The following is a 17,894-nucleotide window of genomic DNA, read 5'->3' as shown; positions in this document are numbered from 1 at the left end:
TTACAGGGTGAGAAATTGTAGAATTTCGAGGTAATCCTTTAATATAAAATATTATTTTTATTGTATACCTATTTTAATTATCACGTTGCGTACGATATAAAAAACTGTACAATTTTTTGCCATAAAGATTTGTCTTCGAAAATATACAAGAGAAGCAGTGATTCTAAAAGCGTGTCAAAATACGCATATTTTCGGGCTTCTTCTGAAACTCAAAAATAATCAAGAATCAATACTCATGTATGTATAAATGTTTGGTCTCCACGGCATAACCACTTTCAGTATTTACGTTAATTTTTCATCAGATAACCGCAACGGTACATGACGAAGGTATTCCAAAATAGGCCTTCGCTATCTACTATGTGCACTGTTACTTACTGCTTGAAAATGCATGCCACGCAATATACAATTTGTATAAAAACCTTACAAGTGGTTATAGCTTGGAAAGTAAAAAATCTATGCCCACTACCATCATTATTTTGTTAGTTTGAGATGATATGAATTTTTTGACACCATTTTAGAATCATCATGCATAATTACAATGTGAACACCACATAGTACGTCACGTCTATGCTTCGATCGATTGCTTCTAATTATTTTGACCCTTCAATGCTGTCAACTGTTCCGTGTATTCAAGGTACAACCTTTGCCAACGAAGGTGCCCGCCAACAATGGACAATACATCTTCCAACAGCTTATGTTTCTTTATTCCCTGTGTAAATGAAATAATAACAATAGTAGTTACGGTAGATCTGCCGTTACACCAGCAGCTGATACAACAATATGTAAAAGAAGAGTAATTACCAATATCGAAGAGTCCCATATACTTTTAGAAGCTGATGCATGGCTTGGGCCCAAAAGTTCGTCTAAGATCAACCTCAGACGTTTCTCCAGTCCATCTGAAAACATAGCAGTTCGTAAAATAGAACCTAACTAATGAGTCAGTTAAGAGTCGAAAGTGCATTTACACCTTGTGTCAATAGAAACGATACTAAAGCCACGAGCCAATGCACGTATTCCTGAGCACTTCCAAGAGCTTTGGAAGCGAGTAGCTGTTGTTCCAAGTACGACACTACGCTCGGAGCGCTATGGGGTAATCTCGGATTAGGTAAAGCATTTCCGGCTGTTCTAAGTAATCCTTCTTGTAGAGATGAAAGCGGACCTCTGGGAGCTCTGCTTCCGGATGCGATAGATGCGTTAAATGACGCCCAGCGCCATATGGGGTCTTGACTGTCACCGATTAGTAGCCACGTACCTGAATATCATACTTCTCGATAAGTTTACCAAAGTGGCGTTTCGATCTACCAAGTTACAATTAATCTACATACCCATTTCTTTATGGTATATGTACGCTCTGGCATTGGTGAAAGCCAAATGTGGCATACCGTTGTACAAAGTACAGGACAATAAAGAAGTACCAGGCGTCGCTAAATGTGCAGCAGACGTGGAGACTATCATTCTACAAGAATATCCTATCTCCCAGACACGCACAGCCCCGCAACATGAGATGACCATTACCTAAAAGCATCGACATAGTTTCTACACAATGATCACCTTTCGATTGAAGTCGCTTATCCTTTAGGGTGAAAAAGAGTTGAGGAAGCAGTTAGTACCGCGTTTCCAACTGCATGAACTTTCGCGAGCGGCGCAGGCGGGGCCAGAGGAGGTGCTGGTCGACTCCCTTTGGCGGGGTGAAACGTGTGGAGACTCCCGTCTTCCAGGCCGAGCGCTATAACTGCTGGCGACGCCGCCAAGGCTACAGCACTGTATCCCAAATACAGATCCCAAGTTGGCTCGGAGTCCGTGCCTCTGAATACTTGCAGGTGCGCTAAACCTTGGCTGTTAGTCACAGTCACCGCGTAGTGACCAGCTTGCTGAGACAACGAACTAGACGGTTTCAATGGGGGAAGTATAATCTGATTTATGCTTCTCTCGGATGTGATTTTTGGTTTCTTGTTCAGCAAAGTGTGATGCGCCTTCGGCGTGATCTGCTCGCGGCGCTTTAGAGTAAGCGTAGATAACGGAGTATTTATATTGGGTGGGTCTATAGAAGAAGTAACGTTTGGCGCTACAACGTCGTTTCGTTTCTCTATGACAATTGAACTTTTAGCTTGACTCGTAAATGTTGGTGTTCCGAGCCTACCACTTGGCGAGTCCCTAGAAGTGGATGAAAACAATTTGCTTTTGTATTCAGAATATATGGAACAGTCGTATATCATTTTAAGTAAAGCAACTCAGTTTACATTGTGTCTGATGGCGGTGGTATAAACATTGGAGTTATTCGTCTCTTGCCATCCGATGTCCTTGTTTCAATTTGCTTATTGATAGGTCCTTTAGCGGGAGTGGTTGGAGTAGTCGGAGGAGGTTGCACCGAGCTTGTACTTGTCGGTGCTTGAGTCGTTTGAACTGGAGGTGCTGATGTTTTTAAGTTAAGAAGTTCGGGTGCTTCCATCACGGTGCAACCACCTTGAACTAGAGGTTTACCGTACAAACGTTCGTGAAGGCTACTCTATAATGCGAGGATGTGTGTTAACAGTTAAATAAATAGGAATTATATCAATATTTTAGTGTATTACGATGATATAGAATACTTACTTGTTCAGCAGGATCTAAAGGTTGACCCAATTCCTGTTGCGTAAATTCAACAAGCACAACAGATCCATCCCAAGAACAAGCTGCTAGTCGTAGACCACACGGCGACCAACTAGCATCTAAGACCGAATGCGTAAACAATTCATGTATTACCACCAGAGGTCTTTTTAACGACGTTAACCATACAGAAAGAGAACGATCGCGAGACCCTATCGCAACACAACAATATTGCTGTGGCTTAGACGAGCCTGGTTGTTTCTTTTGTAAAATATTGCCATTAAATCTCTACAAGTATTAAAGAGTAGTTAATAGTACAGTTTTCTCGACAAACGATTATAAGTACACGAACCATATTTGTTTCTCATACATTTTTTACATACCACACATGTAACAGCTTTCCTGTGCCCAACAAAATCCTTATCCTGAGTCCAGCCATCCCTTTCAATTATTTGTGCCGTTGGACCACCACCATTCATCGCGTGAGCCGATACTAAATACTGACCATCCGGACTCCAAGAAAGTCTCAAAACATGAGTCGTTCCACCACACTCGTCGAATGGCTCCGATATCAACGCTGCTTCCGTCCAATCTGTAGTACGCCATACTCGTAACGTTTTGTCATCGGATTGGGAGGCTAAATATTTTCCTACTGGGTCCCACGTAATTCCCTTGACAAATCCCGTGTGGCCTTTCAATACAGCTACAATGGCTGGGAACTTTGAGGCGTCCCATACGATCACGCTATTGTCCACTGACGCCGAAGCTAACCACGGACTGTGCGGCGCCCATGCAAGGTCAAGTACGTCGGCCTCGTGCGAACGTAATGTAGCTATGCACCGCCATGTTTCGACGCTAGACTTTCCACCAAATATCGAACTACCACCAGCTCCGCCAGATAATCTCCAAATCATGATCAGTTTATCTACACCGCCCGACGCTAAGAGCCCTGTATTACTCCATCTGACACAGTTGACGCACGCTACAGAAACAATATACTTATTAGTGCCGCATATTATATATTTCAGCAAAGTATCTCAATTTTGTCTTATGTCCATACCAAGATGATTATCTAATTGACATAACATTTTTGGAATATTCTCATCTAATTCTGCAATTTCATTAACTACTGGTTCCATATTCCATATAACGACCCTTCCAGAGTCTCCGCCTGCGATTACAGGGGTAAAAATTAATATTATATTGAAATATTTGTCGAACTAAGTTATACGTGTACATATGTTCTACGTTTACAAAACATATTAACAGAACATAAGAAAATTGTAATCGGAATACTATTTTCATACAGATATGTTAAATACAGGAGGAAAGGAGTAATACCTTGACCGCCAGTGGCAAATCTTTTTCCATCTGGATGAATATCCACGGAAAATATAGAGTAACCTGAAATACAATTAAATCATAGTAAGTGAGCATTCTGAATTGGAAATAAGATCGAAAAATACACTGAAATAATAGATTTTATACAGACCATCATGAGTAACCCAATTCGGTTTTACCAGCTTCATAATTGTCTACTTAATAAAAAACTTCGTGAATCCCAAGAGTTACTTTATAATTCTTGAACCGTGGTTCATCTTAAGTACATCAACACTAAGAGCTTTCCAAAGCCTTCATTCCTTTTAAACACAATGGGCATTTAAGTAGCGTAACCCGCGTAACCTCAAATCAAGATACAAGCATGATTCCACTACCGGCAATGTGTTCAGGCTAATTTTCATAAATGCTCAGTATATTGCAAAGCACATCTCACAAGTGTATTACTTTTTACTGAAAGATAACAATACAATCTATTACATCTTTGTTTACTTCCCGTATATTTTATGTAACGCAACTTTTCTGAACTTTTCGGCCAGCTACTAGGACACTAGGGACTCGGGATGCCATCTCGGGCCTGATATAAGTCTTTATCCACTCGTTAATAGTGGCTACTAGTGACGAAAATATCGTTATATTTCTTTCTCATCGTGTAATTGAAACGTTGAAGATTTTATTATAAACTAATTATAAGTTCTAGATATGTGTTTCAGCATGTACAGAATTAATGCTTTGTTAATTCATTTGCATTTTAAGAATGCCGGCTCTATATAATCGGAGTCCCTTCATTAATGTCATGTGCTTCTGTTAACTTAGGAGTTTTACCGACTTTGAACGGATGAAGCACAGACGATGCGTAGGATAGACCTAACATCTAAACACTAGATTCTAAGCAATTCTAAGGTCAAATTTATTATTTGATTTGGGGATCGTGCACCCTTTACCATTTTTGTGTAACACCCGATATTATCGATTCAGAACGGAAACAGATTACATCGCTAACAACGGTGCAAATTGAAACTAAATCGCAGACGAGGGGTGGTATTATCAGTTGTTGCTTAAGCATGTCTTAACAAAGTTCGCCTTATTTGAATAAGACGAGCTTAAGACTTCATGTATTTTGCTTGAATTTCATTCTCCGAAAAATAACCACGAAAAACGAATGAAATATCGATTTTCAAAAAATGATATTTATGTATTTTTGCAGTTGAATTTTAAAATATGCACCCTTGATACGTTCCTAAATATTTGTGATTATTTCCCCCTGTTCTTCAATGCATACATTTTCTAGAAATATGTTAATACTTCTTAGGAGAGGTCGATTGAAATGGAAAATTCAAAATAAAAAACAAATACGTTAACAATATTATTTACAATTTTATGATATAGAAACACGTATGAAGTGTAATTAGAATGTAAACATGTTCAAAATTTCATCCGATAGATATTTATATATTTCTAATCAGAAGATAATCAAGTAATACTATTAAGCGAGAGATGAAAATATATTTCTTTCCAAACATGCTATTAAATAGTTAGTTCTACAATTTGTCAGTTCTTACGGTTATTCGTTATCGTATTTTACACAACTGACTTTAGGACTCGGGTGTACGACTGCTGCGCCCAAGTAGTTTTTTATAACGTTCAACCAAGTCGCCGATCGAGCGCCTTCTTGGTTTCGGTTTTTCAATTTCGTTCGTTCTATCGGCACAATTCTTTGTGAATTCTACCTCTATTGTTTCACATATATCTAACACGTTAGGTTTACACGGGAGAGCATTTACCACGTCATCCATTTCGGATGTATCGCTAGACTTACTTTCTTGTTTCGCGGTCGACTTTACAGGGGTGACAATGTTTATACTATTGTTGCAAATACTTTTATTCGAGATATTCAAAGAGAGTTCCGATATATCGTGCATTTCTTCATCAATTGCGTTTGCAATCGCAGTCGAGTTCGCGTTCGAAGAACAGGGTATAGAAATTATACTTGAGTTTGCTGTGAAAAAGAAAGGAAGTGAAATCTTAGTGTCCTGCTATGAACAGTTCAACCAACAGGAATTCTATATCTACAAACCTGCTCTGTCATTTCTTGTTATACGACTAGAAAATAACCGAGAATATTTTTCCGCTTGTTTGCAGGAGGATAAGTTCCTTTTACACGACATCGTACGTGTATGTAACGACTGTTTCTCGCTGTTTATAGATGAAATTGTATCATCAAAATTAATTCGGGATACCATAAAGTTTCCTCTTAAGTTCGATCCATGCGAAGCGTGATTTTGTTTCGAACGGTCGTATCTTGAAAATAACGACTTGTACGTAGCTGAAAAGTATTTTTATACATATCGTATACATAATATTTCCAACACATTTGTAAACTATACCAATCCTACCTTCTACCGGAGTAAGTTGTAATCGTTTCAGTAAGTCGCTCTCATCGTCGTTAGAATTGAAATCGATTTTAATAAGAGGCGACGAAATTAAAACCATATCGTTTATTACAGGCAGCACATCGTCATAAGTCTGTGCTGCATTCGTCTGACATAAACTTTGTACTTCCAACATCATCGTTCTGATATTCGACAAATACGTTTGAAAAATATCTAACGCCGACTTTGCATCTTTGCAACTTGCCTCTATTTGCAATAAACATTCCGAAAATGCTTCTAGTGTATATAATTTCAATCGCTGATACAATTTGCTTAGCAGTGAATTGAATAGTAAAATGAAATTGTGTAATATTAATCTATCGTTTTTATATAATTGAAATAAGAGACACTGAAATTCGAAATGATCTTTTGAGTATTTCGTATTTTAATAGCAACTACTGTTACTTTCGTGTTGGAGCACTTACTTGCATGTCACACGAAAATGATTCGGAAACTTCCGAATAATTTACTTTCTGGAATTGCTTCGCATCTAACACGTTTATGTCACTGTTATTGTCCATTATTATCTTATTTACTTTATGACTAAGTTCTTCTATTCTTCTTAACACGCCATTCTTGTTCTTTACATGACTCGTCTCTTTACATATATTCTTCTTCCACACTAAAATTTACATACAATTATTACTCGCAGGAATTAAAATTACGATATACACTCGTAATACACTAACTTTGTATCACATGTGCATCGTCTACATCTAGTAAGCATTTCTTAATTAAAGCATGAACAGGAGCTTCGTTTGAAACGGTCATAATCAACCGTTCTTTCTCAAAAATCTCCGTTCTAATGTTAGTCAATTCTTCCTTCTCGTTCCTGAAAATTCAGGCGACCGAATTAGATATTTAATTAAGACCATGATACACATGTATGAATATAAGGAGGCACATTACTCGAAAACAGATTTAACTGTTTTCTCCATTTCTAATAACTCCTTATGCCGATCCAATATACTGGAACTAATTTTTGCATTAGTTTCTTGTAAAAATTTCTTCGTTAAATTCCTATTGGTCCCCATTTGTGGCGCAAACATAACGCTATAGGTAGCTACAAAAAAAACAGGTGATATGAATTATAACAGTGTAAAATTTAAAATATCAAGTACTACTACTATTTGCTGAATATAGTTGCCTATCTCCTGTGCGAAGTATCTTACCTTCTAATGCGATATACTTTCTCACTACAACTTCGGACAACTTCCACATAATGATCGTGAACTTATTTCCACCTGCGTGAATTAAGTGAGACGTAAGTATGACTGGGAAACCAATGTCAGGATTTTCTGCGGATATAGTTGTTAAATAGTCTTTAACAATGTTACGATATTTCGCTTCGGTTTTCTTGCATGGCACCGGCCATTGCACTAGCTTTTGAAAATGCCCCGAATCATACACACTTAGCAAGTAGTGAGAGGTGTGTAAAAATCCAGCTGTATTGGGTTTATCGAACATACCCTGAAAATAAAAGGATTCGTGACAGAAATGTTTACAAGGTAGAAGATCGGTAAAGTGCTATCTTCGGTATGTTTGTTTCGTTGCATTTAATATGTTACCTCACGAAAATGTTTTTTAAACTCATCACTAGGTAGAATTCTCTTAGACAACAACGATACATTGCGGTGAAGAGACGCGCTTACGGCCATCGCATCGATATAAAATTGTTAATAATTGTCTAAAAAAGTACGTAACGTTAAATTAAATAATAATATCGAATAAATATTTTAGCCGTATGTATTTCAATCAATCTATAAACACTTAATAATACGAGACGTACGAAAATCGTAACCGGTAATATAACTGACATACGTGAAAACATTTGAATTTTAAAAGCTTCTACGTACTGTGCTATAGAAAGGAAACTGACGTATTAACTGGTGTACTGTCTGTGCGAGTTTGTAGTTTTCAAGGGATTTAAATACAGGATGTCGAGTCTGAACACTTGCGAGAAATTAGCTGGTGTCAGTTTCCCTCTGGCGGTGAGAGCCGTTAAACATTTGAAGCGCATAAAGATTTGATTTGAATTTTAAACTTTTGAACACCGCGCTCAAATAATACGCGGACCGATTAATTATACGCGAAATGAATCGGTTAACATCAATATTTAAGTATTTCATTCTGCGTGAATCTTTGAGATCAAATGCATTTTGAATTTATATTTCGCCAAGCATTTCGTTGAAAGATATTAGTATTACTCTTGAACAAGTTAATTGAAAAATCACAAGTTTAAACAGTACTTTAGTATTACGCGCATGATATCGGAAAATTATTTTACGTTTTGTTTGTTGTCAGAGTAGGGAAGCGTAAGATCCATGTGAATGTTTCAATGAGATTTAATTACGTCTGTTGTACATGAGAATTACGTTTTGCATGACAATAAGATTTTTATGAAACCGTCGAGTTTCATTAAAGCACAAGGTGAATGTGTGAAAATAGAAAATGATACAGTATCCACAGAAAAGACAGTTATTTATATAAGAAAAGAAAAATGAAGAAATTACTAACTGTTTATACACAATGATCTCAGCAAACGTACGAAGCGCTATTATAGTGGCATTTTTTTATTTTATTAGTAAGTATTATTAAACTCTTTACATATTTTTGTCGTTATAATGAATAACTGGTAGAACTCTTAACTTATACATCCACTCATTCAAACACGCGTGACGGACCATTCCATAACTATGTACTCAGTACTCACAACTATGTCACATGATCCCCGACAACTTATAAGTTTAATGCCATCATTCAACAGCTTACAAAATCTATTTGTTACTTCCTCTCCAAATTGAACGAAATTCCAGGGAGAGCGAGAGATCTTCCTCAGATCGATCATCACTCGGAAAAATCCACATAAAACTGTGTCGATGTATTGCAATCGTATAAACATAAGTATCAAAGTATTTTCTGTTTACTGTGCACCGATTCGAAAGTAAATTGCAATGTCTGTTCCAATATCCTGGCTGTACGAGAAAAATTTCATCATAGAGTTCGAACACTGATATCGTTTCTTGCGTTCATGTAAAGATCAGAATTCTGGTGTCTCTTTGTTCGCGGCAATATAGTACACAATATTATGCATCTCTTACGCATCCGTAGTTCCCAGCTTTCAATACGGTTCACCAAATCTCCGCTCCTGTTTACGTTAATTTGGAAAAAACGAATCTGTTCCCACTGTTCTGCACTCTCCAGAAAACATGTCCCAGTCGGTCAAAGATTGGTTATACGTAACAAAAAGGATACACACATCGTACCATTTTTGCGTCTTAGCTGTACTTATTTACGTCCAAAATCACTTATACTGTAAAAACCTTACTAAATTTAGGACTCTCTTATAACAAACGAACAGCTTTATAAAACATTTAGTTGCAGTTTTATTCTTTAGATACGATTATTATTTCGATATCTTACGACTTTTAAGCACTTTCTTCATTACACGTAGTCTTATCACATACACAACTATGTATGACTAAATACATTCTGTAACTTATTACATCTATTCGTACAAATAAATTTGTTTGCAATAAAAGTTTACACAAAGTATACCATGAATTGTTTGAAAAATGCCGTCAAGTTCGTTTCTTTTTTCTTTCTTCCTTTTTTTTTGTATATTTTGCAATACCGGTTGCAAATAAATACAGCCTACTAAATAAAGAAGAAAACAATGAAATGAAGTTACATTGATTCTCTCTCTCTCTTTCCTTTCAATCCTTTTGTTTGCAGTCATAGCTGCCTAGCTTGAGACCCGAGTCGCATAGTATCAAATGTAATGGCTTCGGGGTTTCAAGCAGAGCTACTTCTCAAAATTAATTTGTATGATACAAATCGTTGACGTTTCATTAATAAAATGCACCGACAATATACACATCCGTTACAATTCTGTTTGTGATATCGGTTTCATATTCCCATCCATTCTGAAAAAAGTGCGATAACGGCAGTACGTATCTCCATAATGATAATGCTACCCTCGAACACAGGACTTTGTTAAACAGTAGAGATTTCAAAATGCGACTCCCGAGAAACAATTCTTCATTCGCGAACAGAGCCAAGCATGTTATAATCGTTTTACGTTTATATTTTCACGCAAAGAGTTGTTCTTTTCTTCCCTTTTTAATGAAATTTCTTTATTTATTTAATCGTTTACTACCTTCACAGTTCTTCTATCTGGTCACATACCAATGTGAAACATGTATTAGATTGTGTTACCATGCGGTTAAGATTATTTGTGACTCGTAATTTAAAGCTCCTGTAACATTTATTGTGGAGGAGGCAAGCTCAAACAATAAGGAAATTTGCCTTTCTTTGAGACCTGGATTTAAATGTACGGATCACTGTACAAAATATTCAATCATACTGAAGTAGCCGAAAAGTGCGCAATATAAATTGATCCAATCCAATTAAATTTAGCTTCGAAACCTTGAGATTCTAATTAATATTGCATATCATCCGACGTAATACTACCTTTCATATTGCAAACAGGACATAGTTACGGAAAATATCTTTTACTATTTTGTCATCTGTATTCATTCAACTGTTAAGTTCATTCAACACTTTCACGTTCTAGATTTACAAAACTGGCAGTGACTGTGCGAGTAGTTCTGTCGCGTTGGAAACTGATAAAAGTAATATCTCGTAAAGTGGAAGGAACAAAAGTTTTATATCAATTAACATAAATACTAACGCGATTTCCTCCTCGCGGAGTGCGGTATTTTAAAGTTATGTACTGTTGTCTTTCAAGAGAGCCGAATGCACGTCAACGTATTGAGAGAAGACAGACCCTAAGTGTAGTTATTCCTTCGTTTTACTTATATTTCGTTAAATATAACAAAAATATACTGTTTTACCCTGAACGCGTTCACGATCAATCTATGAATATATAGGGATTATCAGAGAAGTGAAACCTAAACAAATGCTATGTGTGAAATTTCGTTTAATTTACAAAATTCTTCCGTATGACTTGCAATGTATCATATATCTATATATCTATATATAGTAATAATAATAGCATTATCATACAACTTTATGCAGATAAAAACACACATATACGCGTAACATCCTCTAGAACTGCTGAAACAATGCTATTTTATGCGTAATACGCGGCACGCAGTGCAATTCAAATCCAATTTATCTTTGAAAAACAGTTTAACAGCTTCCAATTTAATATACATACCGGTATTATACATAGTATTGTTGTTCTTTCCATTGCAATACGATTATCAGTTAATTATAATTACTATTGAATGTTAAAAATACAGACTACATATATAAGAAGATTTTGTGTTTGCGATCGAGAAATGCTTTTAGTAGAGGCTCTTTCCATCCGATTTTTGAAAATCATGGTAATCTTTTGTGGTATACTTGTTTTGTAGAGGACAGAAACCATATTATCACATTAAATAGTATTGGTTCAGCATGTATTTCGCTTGTTACCCACAACAGAAGTTTCAATTCTATTAAAATCGCATAACAGACAAACAATCACCACGTTTCGGGCTTACCTCCTCAACAAGAATGTTATATTGTAAACTCGACTTTAAAAAGTATATAATAATGTATATCCATTTGGATGGTAGTCGTGGTACATGTTGCGGGGAAAGTTGCAGATCAAAGGATACGATAGACTCTGTAACAGAATGTTTCTCATTGAGATGTGCAGGAAACGAATAACAAAGACGATTGGTAATTCAGTCCTGCATTTCTTCCGGTATCTCATGGGGATTAAGTATTCCTGGAACTGCCATTTGTTGTCGCCTTTTCTCTTGCTGCGCCAACCGCAATGCATTCTCTCTCTCTTCTAAATACAGATCAGAATCATCCTCACCAGTATACTCCTTAGAAATGCAGAAGAATATATATATATATATAAATCATATGAATTAATTTGTTTACGTAAATCCGGAGGATAATGAAAAAGAAAAGAGCGCTATTAATACTTACTCTAATCTGAACAAGAAAATCTCTGAGATGTTCCTTAAACGCAGGTATGTCTTGGTCAAGATTAAACAAACCTTGTACAGTTATTTGTATCTGATTATCAGTTAAATGTGGAAACGCTGCTTTAAGCAATCTTGCAACAAATTCTTCAACATATAATACATTATCTAGTGCAGGTCCCAACGGCACCTGAATCCGCCCGAGTTCGACCAAGGAGAACATGTATGCCAAAATAGTCGCGTGCATGGTAAGACCTGGACAATCATAATCGAGAGTTACTTACTTATGTACAGATCAATAAAAATAGTAACACTGTGCTATATATCTACCTGCTATATGAGACGTGTCTGTGACTACGCTAAATATGTGTTGAAGAATATCTGTGAAATAGGTTTGATAGAAACTTTGAGCAGCCTGCTCGTTTTCAATATTTTGCAAAAGCTGGAACAGTATTTGTAGCCCCGTATCTGCAACGTTTCTCATCGTATGTTTGAAGGCCCAAATTATCGAATCAAGAACAAGTTTAAATTGTGCTGGCGGGATTGAAAGGAACGCGGGGAAACAGTAAATATTCACTGCCTAAAATAGAGAAGAATTTAAGACACTGCGATATACATGTTTTTATAATAATAATAGTCGTGATAATTACCTGTAGAAGTAAAAAGAAATTCGTTCTATGTTCTGGAAATTCTTCGAAATCTTTGTTAATCATTTCTAGAGTGCACTCGAATACAGCGTCAAATATTTTCGGCACTTCACTGGTGATGTGACCTTCTAATTTATTTACGATAGTGGCCATAGCACTGAGTACCTCTGGTTCTCGAGCACAATGAACATTTGTTTTCTGATAATCCAATAATACAGCATCTAATAGTGGTGGTATAAAGTTTTCTAAAACCTGGCAAATATATACAATGCATAATGTTACTTTGATCTCATGCATAAAGTATAATAATAACTAAATTACGTAGTTCTTGTGTGCAACATCTAAGTGTACTTTAAGAACTACGGGCGGTCTTGCGGGACACTTTTGCATAGAAGAAGAAGCATTTTACCATTTGATGGTCGGTTGTTCTGTTGACCCAATCCGAGATCAATTTTAATGTTTCTTTCTTGACTACTCTCATACTTTTAATTAAAGATTGTTCCATTACCGTTTCACCATTTAAAGCTATTGCAGCACTTATATTCTCACTCATAACCTGTGGTAAAAGTTACATACACAACAGTTAAATAAAACATTGGATACGTTAACATACGTTATCGGATGTTATGAACATACCTTATAAACGTTCAACATATCTAAATATATTCTTCCTAATTGTATCACGTATGGATGCCCAAGCGCTTTGCAAGCCCTGACATTTGTTTTTAAAATGCTAGCAAGTTGTTTTACAGCTTCTTGATCTTTCAACACATCTACATTCTAAAAGGAAAATATTTATATTACGCTAGCCAAAACCAAGAGGGATTATAGGGAAATGCTGCTTTCTTGCGTATTACTCACTTTAGACGCCTGACTTATGATATCGTCCCAAACTTGATTTGGTAGAAGCATGTACTTTTCTATTAACTGTTCTTGAATTACAGTATCTGACTGCGCGCTTATCATGTAACCAACTGCTTCATAAAATGTGTGTACCTAGATTACGATTGATGGAGCATTTAATAAGAAAATCTTCGATTTCATATTCCGCTATCTATTTTATAAAAAATACGATTTCTTTTATTTTATTCCATCGTTTTACCTGCTGCGTTTGAAGGTCACAGATAATGCTACTAATAGTAGAAAGGATTTCTTCGATAAATGGTAATGCTTCCCCTAATTGTACTGTAACAAAATGTCGCCTGCATTTTAGTGCTATTTTTATGAACGTGTCACAGGCCATATCTTGCACACCATCGTGGGTTTCTGTAACAAATGTTTAAGAATTACATACGACATAATCTCGGTTTCATTATTTACCATTATTTTACATTTAGTCACGATATACACTAGCTCATTCGTATTCCATAATACGTCATGTATGACACAATAATTCTTACCATGCATAAATTCAAACAGTTTATTTACAACAGTCTTTAAAAATTTCCAATGTGCTCTGAGAAATCTCGGATATTGTCCGACTACATACATAATATTGCTGGCAATGATAGCTTTGTTATCTTTGCCTTTTTTCTGTTCGCAAAGACCAAGGAGGTCCTTGATCACAGTTACTAAAAATCGCTTTTCATCTTCTTCATGCATCGCGCCGGAAATACTACCTATTGCCCAACATAACTAGTAGGCAAAATGATAAAAATTGTTAGCATAAAGTGGCATCCTCGTCAACAAGTCTGTACATTGTACATCTTTTCGCAAGTACTTACCGCATTGAGATTCTTCCAAGACCATTCCGACCCATTTACTTGATTCTGTAGCTTTTCTGTCATTATTCTTTCAGTATCCATATAGTCAAGATGAGTAAGATACACAAGAGTCTCCCTCATATTTTTATATAAATTAATAGAATCAGTGTCCTTCATAAACTCTCTGACGACCTCGCCGTTCTCGTTTTCTACAACAAGTACTTCCTCGGGTTTAGCCATTCTACTAATCATAATGTACCGCACTTTTGTCAGAACCGGACAATAGAATAATCTCCTAGGTGGAATTGCTATGTTCTTAGCCGTAAATAACGGTGCTGGAGTCACAAATGGATTTTCTTTATACAAATCAATCGCCAATGCGCTCCAATATTCCAAACAGATTTTGAATATCTCAACCTCTTCGACTTCAGAGATCAATACGAGATAATGCAATGCCTTCAGCAGCATTTCGTTTAATTGCTTCTTTTCTATGAATTGACCATGTTCCTTCAAGTATGTGCAAAGAAATATAGCTAGATTCTGGATAAAGTTCTGCTCTTGATCTTGACCAGCCGCGTATGCCTCGCGGATATTAGTGTCATGCGGTAGGATTTGTTCTAATTGCCGCATCACATTAATAAATAACATTACAAATACGTCGTCGTACGTTGTTATTGTGACTGCAGCGATTTCCGTCAGGCATTTTAGCGTGACATTTCTGAATATCGGTACATTTAAGAACTGCAAACAGAGTAACAGGGATGGTTATGTTGAAGAAGGAGAAGAGAAAGCTGGTAATATAGAAGAAGAAGAAGAGGAGGAATGATGTTTCAATTACCTTGAATACTAAAGTACTTATCAGTTTCGTTTCAAAAATATACCCAAGGGGAATCCAATTTAAAAACCTTAAAAGAGTTTCTAATGTAACTGCTACTAGTGGAACATTTTGCGAATTATCCAATACAAACTGACAAAGTTGAAAGATTTGCGAGAACTCGCTGCACATTGTATCCTTTAAGTGTTTTGCTTTCGCTTGTGTCATTTGTCCGCTAGAAAAGTCAAATACTTCTTCCGACAATAGTTTCAAAATTGTCATATTGTTTTGACAAAGACTTTCGTTCGTTTTACTCGCACCGACAATATCACCAATAAAGGATTCCCAGTTCCTCGGCCATTCTCGTTTTAAAACCTACGATAAAGGAGAAACACACGATTTAGATAAAAGATAAGAGGTCGCTTTTCTGAATAACTTACCTGGACTAAAATCATATTTAGTTTATTAAGATAAACTTTAGACGACTCCATTGTTTCTGGATCACTGCTTGTTTTTATGATAAGGCCTACGATATACTTTTTTATACCTTCACATTGATTTCGTGGTAATACTTTCCATCGTGTCTTTATTACTTGTTCCAATATTTGTAAAGCATAATACTTTGTTTGTTGGTTCTGCGTATAAATGATCACGTTTCAGCGAGCAAGTTCCATTAGGCTCGCGAGGAATAGTAATTTTAAATATAAAGGATTTACCTGTGAATATTCTAGAATAGTATCTACACGTGTCCATGCATTTGGATGTTCTTTAAGTGTGGTTAATACTTCCTGTGCAACTCTTTGTTGCTCGCCTATCCCAGTGTACATACAACCTACTATGTTATCAAGAAGCGTTATATCAAGCTTCTGATTAAAATCCAAAAGCTTAGATGCTTGTTCTGCTAAAGTTGCCATTATTTATTGTAAAATGTTCAGCTTTCATACACTCTATCTGAAAATAATTACGTTCGATATCATTGTTCAGGATTCATCTAGATCAAATAAATGTAGCGCATAAAATTCTCATTAGGCATGAATGTCATAAAGTACCACATTTACAAAGAGACTAATTTATTGCATAAATTGGTAAATATTCCAGACATCACATAGTTCGGTACAATCGAGTAAAATAAACATTTCTGGTGCTAGGTCTTAAAATACGATTGAGATCGTAAAGAAAAGTCTGCTCTCTCTGTTGGTAAATATAGTACGCTTTGGGCACGAGTTGATTCGTTATTTTAAAGAAAACGTTTGTCTTACATTGTCAGAGCCCTATGGAAGAGACATCGTAGGGATATCATAAAAGACAGCGGTATCAACTAATATTGCTTTCCATTCGCATAAGACCATTTTATTTCTGCTTTTGTAACAAAGCTGGGGACGTTCGATAAAGAAACGTGAAGAAAATGAATCGAGTGTAATGTAAACAATGAAACTGAACAGAAGCAATAATAAACGAGGAAATCGCTGTTAACGTGTAGCAAGGGAGGTCACCGCACTGCGACCGCTCGACCTAACCTACATTTGACAATCGCAAAACAAGGTTATGTGGAAATTTATTGTGAGCGATGTTTATAAATCATGGATGAAAAGTAGGCCCGCGGGATACATTTAGTCGAGTATAAGCGAACGGTGATAGAGGTGTATGGATATCGATAGACAGATCATCGGAATTTGTTGGTTTTTGTTGTCCGGGTGCACTTTACTCATTGCGTCGTTATCCAACGTATAAAAGTGTGGCAAACGACGTTTCAACGTACCGCATCAACTGCCGCACGTAGATTCTCGCTTCTTAAGTAAAAAACACACGTCTCGCACCAGCAATCACAATCTCTCGCAGTAAATCACAAGCAGAAAAAGGCCAAACACACAACAACCGCTGATTCCCGCGCGCGACCAATTTCGTTCCTCGTTTCACACACTCTCTCGCTGTTCCTCACCGTCTCTATCACTGTCCCGCTCTCTCCCTCTCTTTCTCTCACTCTCTCTCTCTCTCTCTCCCCCTCTCTCGCACGTTCTCTCGCTAGTCTCTCCTGTCTCTGCTCCGTTTGCGACGATCGTCAGCGAAGAAGAGCTCCGTACTCGTAAAATGTACGATACCCACCGAGGCTGCTGTTCGTCGTAACCTTGTCCCTTAAATCCCATGCGGGCTTCTTGTTTTTCTCCGTTCAACTTTCAACGTGAAACGAGAAAAGTGGCCGCGGTTACGTCGTCCTTAAACCCAACCTAAAGATTTTCGAAAATAATAACAAAATGGCTGAACACGTTACGCGGACCATTGCGGAGAGACGGGCCATTTCATTGGCCCCGACGATCTCTGTTGCCCAATCAGGAAAATCCTAGTGACTGTTTCCAAACGTCGCAAATTACGTCACGTGATGTCATGCAACACGTGTTCTCCATTTTGACTTGAAATGTACCTAACGTTTC

The 17,894-nt window shown here is 36.8% G+C and overlaps 3 protein-coding genes across 7 annotated transcripts; all 3 read right to left on the bottom strand.

Annotated features, from left to right (window-relative positions):
- Positions 1-34: 34 nt before the first annotated feature.
- Positions 35-4,767, bottom strand: Hira (histone cell cycle regulator-like protein). 2 transcript variants are annotated; one of them, XM_076811650.1, is made up of 12 exons: positions 4,302-4,360; positions 4,079-4,226; positions 3,928-3,990; positions 3,647-3,757; positions 2,970-3,568; positions 2,593-2,874; positions 2,241-2,506; positions 1,611-2,154; positions 1,326-1,515; positions 968-1,252; positions 802-896; positions 35-709 (listed from the first exon to the last, which is right to left on the bottom strand). In XM_076811650.1, exons 2-12 carry the CDS (start codon positions 4,113-4,115, stop codon positions 587-589), a joined length of 2,595 nt encoding a protein of 864 aa, XP_076667765.1. In that variant the 5' UTR covers positions 4,116-4,226; positions 4,302-4,360; the 3' UTR covers positions 35-586. The 2 variants fall into 2 exon arrangements, with proteins under 2 accessions (XP_076667765.1, XP_076667763.1); XM_076811648.1 differs by having other exon boundaries at positions 4,079-4,767.
- Positions 4,768-5,410: 643 nt separating this feature from the next.
- LOC143369249 (uncharacterized) lies at positions 5,411-8,218 on the bottom strand. The gene is made up of 8 exons (XM_076812951.1): positions 7,925-8,218; positions 7,529-7,826; positions 7,266-7,419; positions 7,046-7,188; positions 6,782-6,978; positions 6,321-6,705; positions 6,002-6,250; positions 5,411-5,923 (listed from the first exon to the last, which is right to left on the bottom strand). Exons 1-8 carry the CDS (start codon positions 8,012-8,014, stop codon positions 5,520-5,522), a joined length of 1,920 nt encoding a protein of 639 aa, XP_076669066.1. The 5' UTR covers positions 8,015-8,218; the 3' UTR covers positions 5,411-5,519.
- Positions 8,219-8,685: 467 nt separating this feature from the next.
- Positions 8,686-17,857, bottom strand: Emb (exportin-1 emb). Of its 4 annotated transcripts, none has more exons than XM_076812948.1 (14): positions 17,569-17,857; positions 16,182-16,416; positions 15,906-16,100; positions 15,490-15,840; positions 14,673-15,392; positions 14,349-14,583; positions 14,051-14,214; positions 13,810-13,944; positions 13,585-13,728; positions 13,358-13,504; positions 12,952-13,200; positions 12,632-12,881; positions 12,306-12,556; positions 8,686-12,199 (listed from the first exon to the last, which is right to left on the bottom strand). In XM_076812948.1, exons 2-14 carry the CDS (start codon positions 16,377-16,379, stop codon positions 12,053-12,055), a joined length of 3,186 nt encoding a protein of 1,061 aa, XP_076669063.1. In that variant the 5' UTR covers positions 16,380-16,416; positions 17,569-17,857; the 3' UTR covers positions 8,686-12,052. The 4 variants fall into 4 exon arrangements, with proteins under 4 accessions (XP_076669063.1, XP_076669064.1, XP_076669062.1 ...); XM_076812949.1 differs by lacking the exon at positions 17,569-17,857 and adding an exon at positions 17,225-17,520 and having other exon boundaries at positions 16,182-16,412; XM_076812947.1 differs by lacking the exon at positions 17,569-17,857 and adding an exon at positions 17,225-17,519.
- Between the last annotated feature and the right edge of the window lie 37 nt (positions 17,858-17,894).

This window comes from Andrena cerasifolii, chromosome 5 (assembly GCF_050908995.1).
Source record: "Andrena cerasifolii isolate SP2316 chromosome 5, iyAndCera1_principal, whole genome shotgun sequence".
NCBI lineage: Eukaryota > Metazoa > Arthropoda > Insecta > Hymenoptera > Andrenidae > Andrena > Andrena cerasifolii.
The sequence above is the reverse complement of the archived record's forward strand: the minus strand, read 5'-3'. Positions and strand labels throughout refer to the sequence as shown.

Excerpts from the sequence above, each read along its gene's own strand:
- Hira (XM_076811648.1), bottom strand. The coding sequence starts at position 4,115 with ATGAAGCTGGTAAAACCGAATTGGGTTACTCATGATG. Across the intron at positions 3,569-3,646 it reads TCAATTAGATAATCATCTTG|CGTGCGTCAACTGTGTCAGA; the intron begins GTATGGACATAA and ends TTGTTTCTGTAG. Across the intron at positions 897-967 it reads ATCGTTTCTATTGACACAAG|ATGGACTGGAGAAACGTCTG; the intron begins GTGTAAATGCAC and ends CTATGTTTTCAG.
- LOC143369249 (XM_076812951.1), bottom strand. The coding sequence starts at position 8,014 with ATGGCCGTAAGCGCGTCTCTTCACCGCAATGTATCGTTGTTGTCTAAG. Across the intron at positions 7,827-7,924 it reads TTAAAAAACATTTTCGTGAG|GGTATGTTCGATAAACCCAA; the intron begins GTAACATATTAA and ends TTTTATTTTCAG. Across the intron at positions 7,420-7,528 it reads AAAGTATATCGCATTAGAAG|CTACCTATAGCGTTATGTTT; the intron begins GTAAGATACTTC and ends TTTTTTTTGTAG.
- Emb (XM_076812948.1), bottom strand. The coding sequence starts at position 16,379 with ATGGCAACTTTAGCAGAACAAGCATCTAAGCTTTTGGATTTTAATCAG. Across the intron at positions 14,584-14,672 it reads CTTGGAAGAATCTCAATGCG|TTATGTTGGGCAATAGGTAG; the intron begins GTAAGTACTTGC and ends TTTGCCTACTAG. Across the intron at positions 12,882-12,951 it reads ATTTCTTTTTACTTCTACAG|GCAGTGAATATTTACTGTTT; the intron begins GTAATTATCACG and ends TCTCTATTTTAG.